General features: G+C 34.2%; 5 protein-coding genes across 5 annotated transcripts; 4 read left to right on the forward strand and 1 right to left on the reverse strand.

Moving 5' to 3' along the window:
• Nucleotides 1-1602: 1602 nt before the first annotated feature.
• On the forward strand, nt 1603-1962 carry PHYBLDRAFT_103870 (hypothetical protein; the record flags this gene model as incomplete). The annotated part of the gene is made up of 2 exons (XM_018427795.1): nt 1603-1770; nt 1840-1962. Coding segments are annotated over 2 exons (291 nt in total), but the record flags the coding sequence as incomplete, so codon positions are not given.
• Nucleotides 1963-3626: 1664 nt separating this feature from the next.
• Nucleotides 3627-3893, reverse strand: PHYBLDRAFT_143696 (hypothetical protein; the record flags this gene model as incomplete). Its single annotated transcript, XM_018431044.1, has 2 exons — nt 3627-3789; nt 3847-3893. The coding sequence occupies 2 exons, from the start codon at nt 3891-3893 to the stop codon at nt 3627-3629; spliced, it is 210 nt and encodes a 69-aa protein (XP_018293495.1).
• Nucleotides 3894-5476: 1583 nt separating this feature from the next.
• Nucleotides 5477-6744, forward strand: PHYBLDRAFT_110721 (hypothetical protein; the record flags this gene model as incomplete). Its single annotated transcript, XM_018428180.1, has 4 exons — nt 5477-5620; nt 5729-6243; nt 6332-6439; nt 6525-6744. 4 exons carry the CDS (start codon nt 5477-5479, stop codon nt 6742-6744), a joined length of 987 nt encoding a protein of 328 aa, XP_018293496.1.
• A 1063-nt stretch (nt 6745-7807) lies between these two features.
• Nucleotides 7808-8181, forward strand: PHYBLDRAFT_104006 (heat shock factor-type transcription factor; the record flags this gene model as incomplete). The annotated part of the gene is made up of 2 exons (XM_018427807.1): nt 7808-7959; nt 8052-8181. Coding segments are annotated over 2 exons (282 nt in total), but the record flags the coding sequence as incomplete, so codon positions are not given.
• Nucleotides 8182-12170: 3989 nt separating this feature from the next.
• PHYBLDRAFT_132678 (Homeodomain-like DNA binding domain-containing transcription factor) lies at nt 12171-17800 on the forward strand (the record flags this gene model as incomplete). Its single annotated transcript, XM_018429512.1, has 23 exons — nt 12171-12222; nt 12418-12483; nt 12634-12669; nt 12876-12944; nt 13047-13189; nt 13375-13481; nt 13561-13661; nt 13808-13987; nt 14071-14313; nt 14423-14533; nt 14627-14777; nt 14889-14983; nt 15126-15300; nt 15385-15553; nt 15614-15701; nt 15791-16114; nt 16195-16340; nt 16464-16530; nt 16609-16711; nt 16786-16838; nt 16934-16998; nt 17123-17223; nt 17361-17800. Exons 1-23 carry the CDS (start codon nt 12208-12210, stop codon nt 17798-17800), a joined length of 3048 nt encoding a protein of 1015 aa, XP_018293498.1. The 5' UTR covers nt 12171-12207.
• Nucleotides 17801-17905: the final 105 nt, after the last annotated feature.

Here is a 17905-nt window from a genome sequence, read left to right on the forward strand (position 1 = left end):
GCCAAGGCATGACTGTTGTTGCTCGTCTCATTGCCGGATCTCACGGGTACTCTTATGATAATATTCATATACTCACCTATATATCGAGATCAGTTGGAAGTAGATTTCGTGAATTGGCCTGGACTTTAGACAACCAAGGCAAGTTATCTTGACTTATTCTGTATCCATTTCTGGTTTGAGACAAGTATTTTATTTATGCACACATATATATATTTGTCTTTTTTTAGGCCATTCTTCTGCATCTCATGCTCAAGCTAGATTCTCAAATAAAACATACGATTTATTAGCTGATAAAGGAGTTACAGTAGCTTTTGAGGACGCACCTTCCGAGGAAGCACCCTCCGAGGCAGAAACCATGATGGAAATAGACAGTTCTATTCCTTCTCAAGCCATTGAAAAAGACGCAGATGCCGAAAGAAAACTCCTTCAGGCCAAATTAGATGCCTCAAAAGAAGACAAAATGGAAGAAGACAAGAAGCCGGCTGAAGTTGATCCACTCTCAAATCTTAAAAATGTTGGATTTGTTGTTTATGAAAACGATGAGCCTCTTGATATAATGATTATGAAGGTTGAGATATTTTCAAACAATTACAGCCGCAATATGTAAGACATTCTATATATATGTATATAGCACAAACTTTATTTTCACAATTAAACACTTGAACTAATACATTTGTAGGTTTTACAAAATGTCCATTATATACAACAAACTTGTTGATGTATATATCCTCTGGACCCGCTGGGGAGGATTTGGTGAAGATGGAATGCATCAGAAAACCCCGTTCTTGACTAAAGAAGAGGCTGTCACTGAATTCAAGGCCTTGTTCCGAGCAAAGACTGGCAATTACTGGGAAGACAGGCTATCAAACTTTGTTCCCAAGCCCGCCCGTTTCATGCTGATTCCTACCAAGAATCACACAAATGATGATATCCTGACTGAGTTTGATTTCAGAAAGACAGATGCTAAATCAGAGCTCCCTGATAATCTTCGCAACACAATGCAATTGTTCTGTGATTTCAGCTATCTTCAGGTTGCTTACAGAAGAGTCAAAATAGATATTCCTATCGGACAGGTTCCCCAAAAGATTATTGATGATTCACGAGAAATTCTGAAGAAGATCGAAACCGTACTGACAGATTTTAAGGAAAAGAGATCGAAGATGCAAACTCACGAACAGCACGTTGCTCAAAAGTGTAAGTTGAATTTTAATGAAAAGATATTGTTATTGTTATTTTTAAAGCAAAAAGCTGATTTGTGTCTTCTATCCATATTTAGTGGTCAACCATGAGCTCATTAAGCTCAGCAGTGCATATTACCAGCTCTTGCCACTGAACAATAGTCAGTCTAGCAGCATACAACCGATTCTTAGTCATAATGCTCTATCCACAGAAATGTCCAGGAGCAACGATTTATTTTACCTTAATTTTGCGGCAAATCTTACTTTGGCTGCAAAACACAATGCTTTTATTACCCATCCTATTGATTATGTTTACAAGACTCTCGGATGTTCTTTGGATGAAATCACAAAAGATGGTTCTGCTGCGAGCGAGTACACCATTATCAGAGAATACATGAAGTCTACAGCAAAGCAGGAAGACTATGAAATATCACATTTGTTCTCTGTCAACCGGTTTGTCGAACAAGGGCGATTCAAGCCATTTGAAAACAACAAGAACAGAAAACTTCTCTGGCATGGATCAAACACAAGCAATTTCATGGGAATTCTCAAACAAGGTCTCCGATGTCAACCTCAGACTACTGACCATAATGTGAGTATATATACATGTATAACAGTAAAAATAAGTACAATGCACTTACCAAGCTTTTCTTCTTCTTAGGGTGCTCAATATGGAAATGGAATCTACTTTGGTGACATGTTCTGCAAGTCGATTTCTTACTCTGGAAATAACACTGGCTTTGAAAACAAAGCTTATAAACTTCTCTTGCTTTGTGAAGTTGCTCTTGGAGAAGAGTGTGAGATGGACTATTACCGACCAGAAAATTATTCTGAAGAAAAAGGACACATGTCTATCAAAGGCCTTGGAGAAGAATTTCCAAACCCTGAGAATGGTATTTTCGACAAGAACGGAGTAAGTTATATATACATATCTAAACGGTTAAGGAGAGGGGAATCTCAAGATTAGTAGAAAGAAATATAGAGTTTAACAACATTTGTTTTTGTATTATTCTAGCTTCAAGTTCCTCTTGGCCCAATAATCTTCAAAAAAAGTGAAACGTATCATCATTTGAAGTACAACGAGTATGTTGTTCGCAATGAGGCCCAAGTCAAGATACGATACCTTGTGTTGGTGCGCAAAAACAGCCACTGCTCTTTGTGCCAGTATCAAGCCGGAAGTGCATCAATAAAGCCACTTGATGAATACGAGTTGAAGGACTACAATCTATTCGACTTTAACGACTACGAAAGGCAACTTCTTCAAGTGTACCTAACTTTAAACAATATAACACCAAAGAATATATTCGATGAAGGATTGAATCAATACATTGCAGAAAAAAAATACCGTAAGTACATATACGTTTTTATAAAAAGAAAAGAAAAGAGATTTAATGCATGTATAAATATATAAATATTACTGTTATTCTAGTCAAATCTTGGCAGACACCCTTGGATTTGACACGCAAAAGCAAAGTGTGCCGCAAATGCTCCCATTATATTACTTCAAAAATTCTCGCCGACAATATTCGCTCTGAGCATCAAAACTTGCCTGGTAAGCAAACGAATATAAAAGAAGATAAAGAGGAATTATTACGAGCATTATAAATCATTTTTTATTCTAATCACATTAAAAATGGGTTTATAGACAAGATTCGCAAAAATCCCCAGTGCAAATATGGAAAGAGTTGCTATAACCAAGCCGATCTCAAACATTCGAAAAAGTTTCAGCATTGGGGTGAAGAGCCTGTAGTGGTAGCTAGCTCATAAATTGGATCTTATTATAGTTTCTATAGTATTTTCTTCTACATTTTTTTAAGCTTATTTATGTTATTCTATGATATGCGCTTATCTATATTTTTATGTACTTCTTTATTTTCATATGTCTCTTCAAAATTACATTTTATTGACTCGCTATCTTTTTTTTTCTCGATCGATGTCATTATTGCGTTTTTCTTTCATTTACGAGAGGTAGTAGATAATAGAAGTATTGATTTTATTAATAGATAGTAAGCCATTAGGAAGAATAGCTATAATAAATAAATGATTAATATATCTTTATTTTTCTTTCATTTCTCTTTTCCTACTCGTAAAAAAAAGTTATTCAAGTCTGATAATACCTTAACTGCTTATTTGCAATGTATATATATAGATTTCTTCTTCTGCCACCAATATATTTGTAGAAATTGGTAAAATTCGTAAAGACCATCTAAGCTATAGCAAATTACTCAAATCGTATGAGATGTAGTTGTAGCAAGAGCCGTTTTTACTGTATATATCTTACAGCAATTAAACGATTCTCTTTTTTTTTCTGCTGCGAGTGTAGGAAAAATGCCAAAGGACCGTATCTGGCATGCTTTAGCTTGAGGAAATTAAGGACTGCAGAAGTGGTTCAGGTGTCACTGTCGGGCATAAAATACCAGGAGGAGAAGACCTAGTATCTACAGCGGTTTACAAGTACTGGTGTCTCCGTTCAGGTCGGGGCTGATCAGTGTGATATATGACGATAAAATATCTTGGCTCTGGGCTAGTTATAGGACCCTGTGTTTCGCCAGTGCGTCGTTCCAGAAGACCCATTTGGAGGGACATAAAATCCAAAAATTTCAGCTTTCCTCTATATCCAGGCCGCATATATTGTGATTTGGGAAGTCATGTTTATAGGGAATGATACGGTGAAGCCGAAATCGAGTCAGCATCAAATGCCTTGCAAAGATCCATTTATAAAAAAAAAAGCTGCTAAAAACTCAAAGTGTAATTGACCTTGTGGCTGATGAATTATCAGATGCTTCAAAAGGGACATATATATCATCAGGAACTGAATGGATTAATGGCCTGCAAATTGATATGCTTGTACACACCTGGTTTAGCAGTCCAAAAGTTACTTCCTCTTACCCTAATCAAAGTCCAAAATGCCAATGAAGCATTTATGCAACGTCTGTTTAAGTATTCACAAAACGCCTTGAAAATCTACAAAACTTATTTTATTACTTGGGGGGAGGGGGGTTGAATCGACCATGTCTTCTCTATTAACTGTATGCAAAAGTTTAAATGAGTTATTGAAAGCCCTTAGATGTCTTTGTGGTATAAAAACCACAATTGAGTGAAGAACATACTCCACAATCAAACACTGGTTTCTTATTGCAAACGAGCATAACAAGCTAACAATCCCCAGAGCTTTTACACACCAGGAACACGTACACTACAAACCTATAAAGTGTAAGCCAGCCATTACATAACAGAGATATGAATGTTAATATATATAAACAATATTATTTGACTTTAATAAACAACACTATTATGGCATCTGATTTTCAGATATTGAGATGATAGTCCACAAGCAATCCCGAGTAACTTGGTCTTTACTCGTTCCTGTGGATTTATGAAAAAAAACTGCTTCATTGTGTCAAAACTGACGCTACCGAGTACCGTGCCTCCAGAGCAATTAACATCTTTTCAAGCTTTGCCCTTGTTTATAATTGAAGACTCTCCGATATTACATGATCATATGCTAAAAACCAAACCATCCGACAGTTATATCGAATTTCCAGGGTCATCTTTAAAAATCAAGTCCAAAATGGTGAGAATATTTGAGACATAATAAATATTATTTGCTATAATAATGAAGAAAAAAAAGTTTTTATGTAAAGTTTTGTTCACTGATAAATCATTACTACAATTCTTTAACAATAAAACCAAGAAATGAACACCAGCTAAATTCCTCATATATATATATATATTAAAAAAAAAAGCAAGCTACGCATTGAATTTGAGTTGACTGGCAGAATAATTGATTGTTAAGGATGATATGGTGTGCACGGTCAGTACGCTTTGTGAAATGTGGGGTAATGTGGATTTGAACCACAGTAAACATATGGGGATTTATATAATACATTTTTCCCACACTGCATAAAATATGCAAATTAACTTAATATTTCTTTAATGCCCTAAATAAAATATTGATGTACATATTCAAATAAAAGAGAATTTATAGAGGGAGAGTGAAGGGGAGAACTTGTTTTTTTTATCTATTTTTTTTTCGATAGATCGATCAAGAGGTTCTACTCAATATCTATAAGTTAAAAAAGAAATTGTAGTAAAAATAAAATATATATTTATATATATAAAAAGCCTAAATATTTAACGGTCAATATGGTACAAAACTCCCGAGTCACAAAATGCAATTGAGATTATATCAGCAAGAATAGGCGCATGAAAAGTGTGATGAAGCTGTGTGTAAATCAACATTAAATTACATTACATTACGTTTCATTTCATTTCATCTCAACTCAACTCATCTACTTATGAAGGCATTCGTCGTTAACAAATGGCTCAAGGGCCCTGAAGATCTCGTGCTGCAAAATAACGTGCCTGTGCCTGAACCAAAGGAGGGTGAGCTGCAGGTGGAAGTAAAGGCAGTTGGTCTTAACTTCTTTGATACATTAATGGTGAGTTGGTTCTGTACTATTAAAAGAAAAGCGTAAAGAAAGGAAAAGAGTAAAGAAAAAAGAAAAAAGGTTTCTAGTAACTGATTCGGTTAAATAAATAAATAAAAGATTCAAGGCCGTTATCAGATCAAACCCCCGTTCCCCTTTATTCCTGGAGCCGAGTTTTCTGGAGTTGTAACAAAGTCGCGCGCACATGGGTTCAAGGCCGGTGATCGGGTGTTTGGAAGTGGATATTCTTTTGCTGAAGTGATTTCTGTTCCAGCCAAGAGTGTGTTGGCAATGCCCGATCACATGTCGTTTGAAGAGGCGGCTGGTATCTACATAACATACCCAACTAGCTATAGTGCTTTGGTGCTGCGTGGTCAATTGAAGGCAGGAGAAACATGTCTTGTACATGCAGCTGCTGGAGGTGTCGGTATCGCAGCTGTTCAGATCGCAAAGGCTTTGGGGGCTACTGTCATTGCCACTGCAGGATCCCCTGAGAAGCTGGAGGTAGCCAAGTCTTACGGCGCAGACGTTGCAATCAACTACCGCGATAAAGACTGGGCAGAGCAGGTTAAGAAGGCTACAGGTGGACGTGGTGCCGATGTTGTATTTGATCCAGTTGGACTTGTAGAAGAAAGGTAAGGTGATCGTAATATTTGTTGTGAGCGTGTGTATGTATGTATGTTTATGGGATTCTCATCCCTTTGTCCTATTTTTTTTTATTAGTACCAAATGCACTGCATTCAGTGGCCGTATATTGATCATTGGATTCGCCAAGGGTACAATTGAGAAAATTGCCATGAACCGCCTTTTGTTGAAGAATATCTCAGCAGTGTGAGTATTTAAAGTTGGAAAAGGGAGAAGCGGGGAGAACTTTTTTGTTTGTAAAACGAATTGTGCCCCTAACTTGGTTTGTTAGTGGACTTCATTGGGGAGCGTACGTAAAGCATGAGCCAGAGAAGATTCCTCTAGTATGGGCCGCTTTATTCGATCTCTTCAAGACCGGAAAAATTAAGTCTGCACTTTATGATAAGAAATACAGCCTGGGAACAATTCCTGAGGGAATGCATGCTATTAATGAGCGTGCTACACACGCTAAAGTAATTGCCGTAGTAACTCAAAATGAGAGCAAATTGTAAATAAACAAACCAAAAAAAGTGTTCCCACAACCGAAATGAAAAATTGTCGCGTGATTGGTTAGACTTGTGTTTTGTCGGGTTGAACTCGCACAAGGAGTTTATTAAAAGTAGAGTTGAAAAAGAGACCTTTTTTTGAAAAAGCAAAAAGCAAAAAAAGATTAAAAAAAGGCAGAATTAAGCCCACGTTGGCTAGACTATAGGCTGTAATTCACTCTCATTGTCTGTGATCTCCGCAAGTACTTAAAACTTTGTGGAGACGCTTTTTTTTTTTAAAAAAAAAAAAGAAAAGAAAATACAGTGGTCCGTGGACTTTGTCGTTGTAAGGATACATCAAAGAAGATGAATATATATTTCTCAGGAACAAGATAATCTTGATGCTTACCTCACTCAAGTTCTAGGCACAATGCCTATTAGAATCCTCTTTGGCGCCATTTGATTGCATTCTACTTAAGATAAGAATAGATTACATTCAAAAGATAACCTCAAACTCGAAAGATTCAAGAACGACAGGCGGAGCTGACTTCAGGGCAAAGGAGGTGAGAAAGACAAGAAACCTTATTGGTACAAAACCTTCTTGTGATTCTATTGGTGACGACATTCAATGGCTGGGTCTGCAGTGTGTAGTGGGTAGTGTGTGGGTATAGTGTGTGTATGTAGTGTAAGTGTGTGTGTATAATATGTGTGTGTATAATATGTGTGTATAGTGTGTATGTAAAAAAAAGACAGCTCTTTCCGTTTAGACGAGTTCTTGCCACAACCACAATGCATCACCATCGCAGATCCTCTTCAAACGCATCTGTCAGTAGTAACTTTTCGTTATATGACAATTCTTCAATACAAAGACCTTTCAACGTCCAGACATCTCCACAACAACCTTCCCAACACCTATCAGTCCAACCACCTCAGATGCCAACCCAAAAACCGTCTCACACTAACACTTTTGTTCACAAGCTGTACAAGTAAGCTACCTTCTTTTTCTTTTCTTTTTATTATTCTATACAAGGCTCAATGATTTGCTAACACATTGTACTTTTCCTTTTATTTTTTTTTATAAAAAAAAAGCATGGTCATTGATAACCAATACCAACATCTTATTGCGTGGAACTACACTGGATCTTCATTTATTGTTTGTAATATTATGGAGTTCTCTCGTGATGTTCTTCCCAAGCATTTTAAGCACAATAACTTTTCAAGTTTTGTAAGACAACTCAATATGTAAGTGTTCCCCGTGTGATTTATTTCGATTGTTGATTTACTTAATTTTTTTCCCTATTTATTTATTTATTTATTTTTATTTATATGAAAAGGTATGGATTTCACAAAGTCAATAAATCTCCCAGAGGTCACCGAACTTTGGCTGAAAACCAGATATGGGAATTTTCCCACCAAAAGTTTCTTCGTGATAGAGCAGATCTTCTGGACGATATTAAACGAAAATCTATGGAATCAGCAACGGACAGTGGACGGCGGGACACTGGAGACATGAATGCTCATGTCACAATGATGCAGGTCAATCAATCCGACATGATGCAACAGATTGGACACCTATACGAAAACTTTAATTCGGTAGTTAAAGAACTTGCAGACACAAAAAGAAAACAGGAACAACAGAACCAAATGATGAAATCAATGATACAATACATAACCCAACGCAACGGTGGTAAGTGAAAAGAATCATAATAAACTACTATAGATAATTGAAAAAGATCTGATAAGTGGGTATAAATGACTGGGTTTAAATTGGTTAATAAATAAAGCAATATCAGCCGTTGTCTATGACAACCTATATAAATATACATTTTAATAAATAAATAAATAAAAAATAAAATAACGCTATTGATTGATTGATTGATTAGTTGATCAATTGATCAATTATTAATGGTAATGATAATGATAATGATAATAATAATAATAATAATATTGCTATTATAGGGCAACTTCCACTTGAGCTTCAAAGCATCAATCAGTATACTACATCTCGGGCAACTGAGGAAAGGCCGCCTTCTATTTTTGTTACCTCTCACGACCCAACGTCTTCCAACGATGGTTCAAATATGTTACACGACATGTACCTCGTTTCGCGTGCTCCACTTTCAGTTCAAACACAAGGTCTGCAACAAGCTCCCACTTTATGTTCAGGCAATCGATCACCCCTGACTCTGGGACCATACGGCACTCCACTTCCTCCCAGCCCTAGTCCAAGCACGATGATTTCGGATGATGAACTTGACGCCTCTAGCCCTCTCTACTCACCAAACTCCCCTTACACACCCAGCCATTCAAGATCCCATTCATCTTCATCCCATTACACCAACAGTCTCAAACCATCCTCGGCACACACTCCTAGCCGCTCCGAAAGTTCATCAAGCAACTTTAGCTTCTCCAACCCTCTCGATCCTCTTTCCCACTAAAAGATAGTTTCCCTTTTTCTTTACTTTACTTTACTAAACTATCTACCTACCTAACTATCTACTTACCTTCCTATCTGTCTATCTGTCTATCTATCTATCCTTTTCATGTATTCTTACATTTCCATATTCATTCTGTGCAACAGCCACGCCATTTTTTGCATTTAATGCACATTTCCTCTCTTATATATCTATGTATATGTATGTATATAAAGAATGGGTTGATATATCTATGCTACACTATCACTAAGCCAAATTATTCTGTAAAGACTCCCGTATTGTTTCCCAAAGTTAATATATCGTTTATATAATACCAGAGAATGAATGAATTGTTGAATGAAAATAACCATCTTTCTAACCCCTTTCCCTTCTACTTCTCCTACCTCCCTCTTTGCCTTTTAGGAAAAAGAAGAAGAAAAAAGTATGTAATTCGGATCCCTACAAATATAAATCCAACAAATCATCGTAACCAAACGAGATGTAAACACGTCAAGTAACTAATAAGATGCGGTAAAACGGCGTTTATTACCAAGTCTAGTGAGAAAACAAAAAGATCCAAAATTAGATCAAAGTAAAATTTATTACTGCATAAATAATAATTATGAGATTTATATCAATTTGAAACCAGAAGGAAAAGAAATATATATACATATATACATGTGGTTGTCATGAAGATTTTAATTAATTTACTACGGACTACTACAGACAAGTTTAAAGTCAAAGCTCGGCATAGTAATAATATTTGAAGGAGCAAAATTATATAACCAACATTATCATTATATCAAATATTATAATTACCATTATGTTATTGAATTTACCGCTGAAATGAAGAGCTGTTTACTAGAAAGGATTATTTTTGATCAAAAATTGCTAATTAAATACAAAACATTAGCTATAGATCTTAATTGATCAAACAAGCAGCTTTTATACTTATAAGTAATATGATGAGACACATAAAGATCCACTATCTAGACGCTGTCTGACAGTAATTTCCCAAATATTGATCAAATTATCCCATTTTTTCATTCTAAAAAACCATTTACTAATGAAAAAATAGATATTTACACCACAAAAAAATTGAGAGTTTTCGTTTTGCACCATTAAGTAAAGTAGTTAATCAAATTATACCATGATTCTCAGTGCTTTTTTGACAGACAACAGACCAATATTCATGGAGATATCAACATATGTAAAAATACCAATATCGATATTTACACCATTAAACGATGCTATTTAAAGATCCGACAATTAAAGTGTGTGTCCCGAAAAAATCTTATTGTGAATCCTAGGTTCATTAATTATTTAGCACAGAGTATTATCAAGATAATAGAGCCATTTATCAAACGTAAATCATCATGTTGACCTTTATTTTCTTAAATTATTCTTTAGAAAATCTTACCATGTTTTACCTAGCTGACAGAAACAACAACCTCATTCCAACATGCTTAGATGCCTATATGATGTTTGATACACACACAACTAGATTCGATTGGTTGTAAATACTTACAAGCAACCAGTCTGTATCTTATACAGGCAACCATAATATCTTCCTTTGCCTCTCTCTTTACTTTTAGCCTGCCAAACAGCAAATCGTAACGTCAAAAACCTCTGATATTCACTCGTACTAATAATAATAACTAGGCAAAAATTGACCTTTCCAAAAACATCTTCAGGAAATGACCCAGCGTTCTTGACCTATTTTTCTTTTCTTTTCTGTGTGGGCTATGTCAGAAAAAAATTCCATACAACTTTGATACCTACTCGAATAAGTTTAAAGAATCCCTTTCTAAAAAAGCATGGTCGTAGAGATGCTATTATCTCTCTCTCTCTTTCTCTCTTCATTTTCTTTTATCAATATAAACCAGTAAATCTTACTCATATCAATTGACATTACTGAAAATGAGTGGCGATATCTTAACAGTAATGATGTTATTCCCAACCATAATGTTACATAAAATTCCATTCACAATATGTATATTGGATTCCAAGTTTGTCAGTAACTTTTTTTTTCACTTAACTAACTAAAGAAGTCAAGGAATGTTAACATAAAATGTTGAGACAGTTCTATTACGTTACAATAGCTAGGCACCAATTTTTAACCTCATTAGGAAAAAAAAAAGGACAATATTATTTCTTTTTATGTTGTCATCTTGTCAATTGATTATACTTTTCTATTTTCATCCCCCTTCCCTTTTTTACAAACTTTTTCTTATATCATACCTACACAAAATTGTCATCCTTTATAAATTGCATGTATTATGGCGCCTGTTATTTCATTATTATTTTGAAAGATATTAATGGTTTTAACAATATGATGAGGTTGAGCTTTAAAGGTTGTGCACTGTAATGTATTCAAGTATAAAGTTTTACACTTTAAGATTTGAAATTACTGTTGTATTACAAAGTTAAATACCACAATATATATATGTCCGTCTGTCTGTGACTAGGAGGATTGGATAATGATTTACAAACATAGTTTTTCAACTTGTTCAAAACGCATTATAACTATTATGCAATTATTGTATGTATATATAAAGCTTTAAAATAAAATTTGTTACCTGGTAACTGATATTGTAATTAACCTTTTTCTTGCTATTTAGAAGTTTCATTAGATGGTTAAAGCCAATCCAATTATTGGTTTCCAGGCCAATTGATTTATGTTTGATATCATTCAATTACTGTAATTGTGTGTCTAAATGCATTCTTGGATCAATAATTCTTCAATTAATGCTATTTATGCTACACAAACACGGGTACAAATCTGTCTATTTCTTTTGATTTTCTCCCTTCCTCTCTCTCTTTGAATAATTATAAATTATATATATATATACAAATGTTATGTACCTTTCAAAAGCATTAAAGGGAATGACGGAGACAAAAAAATAATAATAAAATAAAATATATAAAAAAATGACGTCCAGTGACTGTTGCAAACTATTTGACTTTATCGCGTTCCTTCCGTTGCTTCGTTTTTTCTTCTTCTTTTTCTCGTCTCTCTTCCTCTCTTCTTTTTTGATTCTTTAAAGTTTCCTGTAAGCATCCAAGACCGCCTTTAATGACGACCCGAAGAGTAAGAACACAGTTCCACTTCTTCCCCTACTCCTTCTTTTCTCTCTCTTGTCTTCCTCTTCTTAATAAGTTTCTATCTTGCAAAAGCAATCATTAACAGTAACTTTAAAGACAAACCAAAAAGAAAAGAAAAGAAAGAAAGAAAAAAGAAAAAACAAAGGACTCAATTCAATTTTTTTTGTATAAACTACATTAGTCTTCAACCAGAACACAGCACATGGATATCGATCCAAAAACTAGTCTTAAGGATGAAGTCAATGGAGTATGTCGAAGATATAGATATTTACAAAATAAAACAAAAAAAAAACAGGAACGCAGACACACACAAAAGAGATAGTAGTAATCATTAAAAACACCACATGAAGAATTCATTAATGTGCTCATCATTGAATTCAATTTCTTCATCGTGTAGGATCGCGTTGTAGAAGCCCAGCCAAAAGTTCACTCAGTAAGCCAACAAAAACAGAATTTTTTTATTCTTGTTATTATTATCTGCCTTCCTTTCTATAGACATATATATATATACACTCGGCCATCCAGACCTTCTTTTATCCTATCACACATACTCTCTCTTCTTTTATTTTCGACAATTATAAATCAATACATATACGATTTGACAAGAACCAACGAACCAACAATTTTCTTTTACTGTAGGAAACTAAAAAGGCATCTACTGCAAAAAAGATTGTTGCAAAAGGCCTTCCTGATAGTGAAGACACCCTTGTGAGTCTAATTTTTTTTGGGATTTGTCTAATTGATGAAATTATTTCCCTTCATTTCTTGGGTGTCCTGAGTATTAAATTGATTGAGATTTTTTTTTTTTAGTATTTGCACCGAGTGAAGCGGTATAGATATTTATTGGGTCAGACCGAACTTTTTGCCCATTTCTTGAACTTGAAAAACGAGCAAGACGAAGCTTTACAGGCAGTATTGAGAGAGCAGGCACTTGAGAAACAATCAGAAGAAGGGTAAAATAATAATGATAATAATGATAATAGTAGTAGTAGTAGTAGCTTTTATAATTACAACAACAAGAAGAGGGAACGATCTTGGATAGTTTTCTTTCTTTCTTTCTTTCGACCTATAAATGAGGTGGCAAATTGTGCTGAAAGTACAAACTTCAACAACATCAAAATGATTTTTTATATGTTAGATCTAGACGACGACGAAAGACAGAAAAAGAGGAAGACGAAGAGATCTTAAAGGATGAATCTGGAGAGACGGAAGAGCAGTTGACTGTGTTTACTGAATCTCCTGCCTGTAAGTATAATATATATGAAAGCAAAGGTCGAATCTAGAATGTATAAATTAAATGATTAAATGTATTGTGTATATATAGATGTAACTGGTGGAACCCTTCGAGATTACCAAGTTCAGGGATTGAATTGGATGATCCAGTTGTATGAGAACAATATCAACGGTATTTTGGCAGACGAGATGGTATAATTATAATTATATAAATAACATATATACATACTTGACGAGACAAAGAGATAGATAAATACAAAATATAACTCATCTTTCGATTATATAATTAATTATTATTAATTTATTTGTTTTTTTTTTATAATTTGAAATTTCTATAGGGTCTAGGAAAAACACTTCAGACAATCTCATTCCTTGGTTTCCTCAAACATGTCCGTGGTATCAATGGACCTCATCTCGTTGTCGTACCAAAGTCAACCTTGCACAATTGGTTGAGTGAGTTTAACAAATGGGTTCCTGATTTTAAAGCATTTGTGTTTCATGGTGACAAGGAAAAGAGGGTAAGAAAAAGACAAAAATACTTTATATATAAATATAAAAAGAGGTCAAATTTAACTTATTAATTATTGTTATTGTTATTCAGGCTGGATTGATCAAGACACGTCTTCAGCCTCTTGACTTTGAAGTCTGTATTACTTCATACGAAACTTGTTTGATGGAAAAGGCACAATTCAAAAAAATCATGTGGGAATACATCATTATTGATGAAGCTCACAGAATCAAGAACGAAAACTCTATGCTGTCTCAGATCATGCGTATCTTGGACTCTAGAAACAGAATGTTGATTACCGGTACACCTCTCCAGAACAACCTTCACGAACTTTGGGTAAATGATAATGACAATAATAATAGCAGTATACTTACAAAAACATAATAATAATAATAATACATTATTATTACTATTATTTTTATTATCATCATCATTTGTTTTGTAGGCTTTGTTGAACTTTTTGTTGCCTGATGTGTTTAGTTCTTCTGAAGCATTTGACGAATGGTTTGAGAAACAGGGTGCAGATCAAAAGAAGGTTGTCGAACAACTTCACAAGGTAAGAAACAAGAAGTATATGGGGATTATACTTTACATAAAAATGAGCACCAATATTTACTAATCATTTACTTACTTTTATATATATAAAAAGGTTTTGAGACCATTCTTGTTACGTCGTATCAAGTCTGATGTCGAAAAATCACTGCTTCCTAAGAAGGAAATCAATGTATATGTGCGTATGAGTTCAATGCAAAGAAAGTGGTACCAGAAGATCTTGGAAAAGGATATTGACGCTGTTAATGGTAAAAAAAAACATATAAAAAAATTGCAGTAATGAAATGGCTTAATATACTATAGAAATCATTAACTCTATTGAATTTGAATTCTTTTTTCTTCTTATATTCTAGGTGGAGCAGGTATTTCAAAGAAGGAAGGCAAGACACGTCTTCTTAATGTTGTTATGCAATTGAGAAAATGCTGTAACCACCCATACTTGTTTGACGGTGCTGTAAGTTTAACATTTTTACCTATAGAAAAGCAGTTCTTTCTTTCTGCTTCTTCTTTTTTGTTTATTACACATAGTATTATTCAAAGAAAATCAAAGATATATAAATATTTATATGTATATATCATTTTCTTTCTTTCTTTAGGAACCTGGACCACCTTATACTACCGACCAACACATTGTCGATAATGCTGGAAAGATGTTGGTCCTTGATAAACTTTTGACACGCCTCAAGGCACAAGGATCTCGTGTGCTGTTGTTCAGTCAAATGAGTCGTGTTCTTGATATTCTTGAAGATTATTGCTGGTGGAAAGATTATGGTAAGGATTATTATTATTGTTATTATTATTATCTAAATATACTTTTAAGCTCAAATAAATTCTAATAATTACTACTCATAATAGAATATTGTCGTATCGATGGACAGACAACCCAAGAAGACCGAATTGATGCCATTGATGATTACAACCGTCCCGACAGCGACAAATTTATCTTTTTGCTTACTACTCGTGCTGGTGGATTGGGTATCAACTTGACAACTGCAGATATTGTTATTCTCTTTGACAGCGATTGGTAAAAAAAAAACTTGAAAAGAAAGGAAGAAATAATATTAATTATTTATTTATTATTTAGGAACCCTCAAGTCGATTTACAGGCTATGGATCGTGCTCATCGTATCGGACAAACCAAGCAGGTCTATGTGTTTAGATTCGTAACAGAGGTATTGTAATACATAACTATAATTATATTTTTTTAAAAAATGAATAATAAGTTAATGAATGAAATTTGTGTGTGTGTGTAAATATTTAGAACGCTATTGAAGAAAAGGTGCTTGAAAGAGCTGCCCAAAAACTTCGTCTTGATCAATTGGTTATCCAACAAGGTCGCATGCAACAACAAAAAGGTGCTTCTAAAGACGAGCTCTTGACAATGATTCAGCACGGTGCAGAGAGCATATTTAAAGACAATGATAACAACAATGATTTCGACGATGATATTGACGAGATCCTTCACCGTGGTGAAGAAAAGACAGCCGAATTGAACAAGAAATATTCAAACCTGAATATCGATGACCTAAAAAACTTTTCATCAGAAAGTGCTTACCAGTGGGATGGAGAAGATTGGAGTAATAAGGTAAGAAAAGAAAAGAAAAGAAATAAAATAGTTAGATACTTATTTATAATCGTTTCTTTAATCTCTCTATATAGCGAAAGGCTGGTGGAGTTGGACTTTCATGGCTTGGTCCAGCCAAAAGAGAACGTAAAGCAAACTACGCCGTCGATGATTATTACAAGGAAGCTTTACGTACAACATCCAAAACTCATTCCACTAAAGCACCTCGCCCCAAGCGATACATCACGTATGTATTTTTCTTTCCTTTTCTTTTCTTCTTTAACTTCTTTATTTATTTTAATTTATTATTAGTGGTTATAGACAGGTTTACTTAAACTACAGCATTATTATCTATTGTATTGTATTGTAGTGAAGATTTCCAATTTTTCCCTCCACGTCTCAGCCATCTTAATGAAAAAGACACTCTTTATCTTCGGGTAAGTTAATATTGTATATGTAGTATAATATAAATGTCTGTATGTGAATGAGTTTGTTAACATATATATTTATTAAAGAAATCTTTGGGTTATCGTATTCCCCCAGTTGCTGAAGAAGGAAGCCCTGACATAGAAGCATTAGAAAAAGAGCGAGCAGAAGAGCAAAGCAAGATCGATAAAGGTAAATAAACAAAAGTCTTATTAATTCATTTATTCCTTTCAAATGAATATTGTATTGATTTTCTTTTTCTATAGCCGAACAATTGACAGAAGAAGAAGAAGAGGAACGTAAAGAACTTTATGCACAGGTAAGTACACACTTTGAGTATATATATATATAGAAGATAGGATTTTTTTTGTAAATTAATGAAATGTTTTTAATGATTCTTGATGGGAAAAATAGGGTTTCTCTAACTGGTCAAAGAAAGACTTTGGTAACTTTATCAATGCATGTGCAAGATACGGCAGGTAAAAGAAGAAGAAAATATTGAAAAACATGCAAAAAAATTTAAAAGATCAGAACGATAATAATAATAATAATAATACTAACTGCTACGTAATATATATATATATATACATAAACACAAAATAGAAACAACCTAGAAGATATAGCAGAAGAAATTGAAGGAAAGACACTGGAAGAAGTTACTGCTTATTCGAATATGTTTTGGAAACGTTACCAAGAAATTGCAGGTAATATACATACAAAAGTTTAAAAAAAGATGTATCAAATTTACTTTTTTGGTACAAAAACTTAACAAACTACTATATGTCTTTATTTATTTATTTATTTCTTTTTTGGGGGCGTATTTTCATTACGTTAATTTTAGATTATGAAAAGCAAATTTCAAAAATTGAAAAGGGAGAAAGTGAACTCGAGAAACAGGCTGATATCCAGGGCCAGCTTACCGAAAAGGTCAACCAGCATCGGGTACCGCTCCAACAACTCAAGATCCATTATACACAACCAACAAAGGGTAAGAACTACACCGAAGAAGAAGACAGATTCTTGCTGGTGATGTTGGAGAAGTATGGTTACGGTACCGAAAACGTGTATGACAATATTCGTCGGGAGATCAAGAGTTCGGCATTATTCCGCTTTGACTGGTTCTTGAAGTCAAGAACTTCCCAAGAAATTGCCAGAAGATGCAATACCTTGATTGGTTTGATACAAAAGGAAAATATCGAATCTGAAGAAAAAGACCAAGAAGAAAAAAAGGGTATCAAGACCAACGTACCTCCCCTCAAGTCTAGACGCCGTGTCAACTAACTATATTATATATATATAATATTGTTTTATTAATTCTTTATTCTGCTTTTTTTTCTTTATTTTTTTTAATCATTATTTTGTGCTTCCTCTATTCATTCGCTTTCA

This window comes from Phycomyces blakesleeanus (genome assembly GCF_001638985.1).
Source record: "Phycomyces blakesleeanus NRRL 1555(-) unplaced genomic scaffold PHYBLscaffold_7, whole genome shotgun sequence".
Taxonomy (NCBI): Eukaryota; Fungi; Mucoromycota; class Mucoromycetes; order Mucorales; family Phycomycetaceae; genus Phycomyces; species Phycomyces blakesleeanus.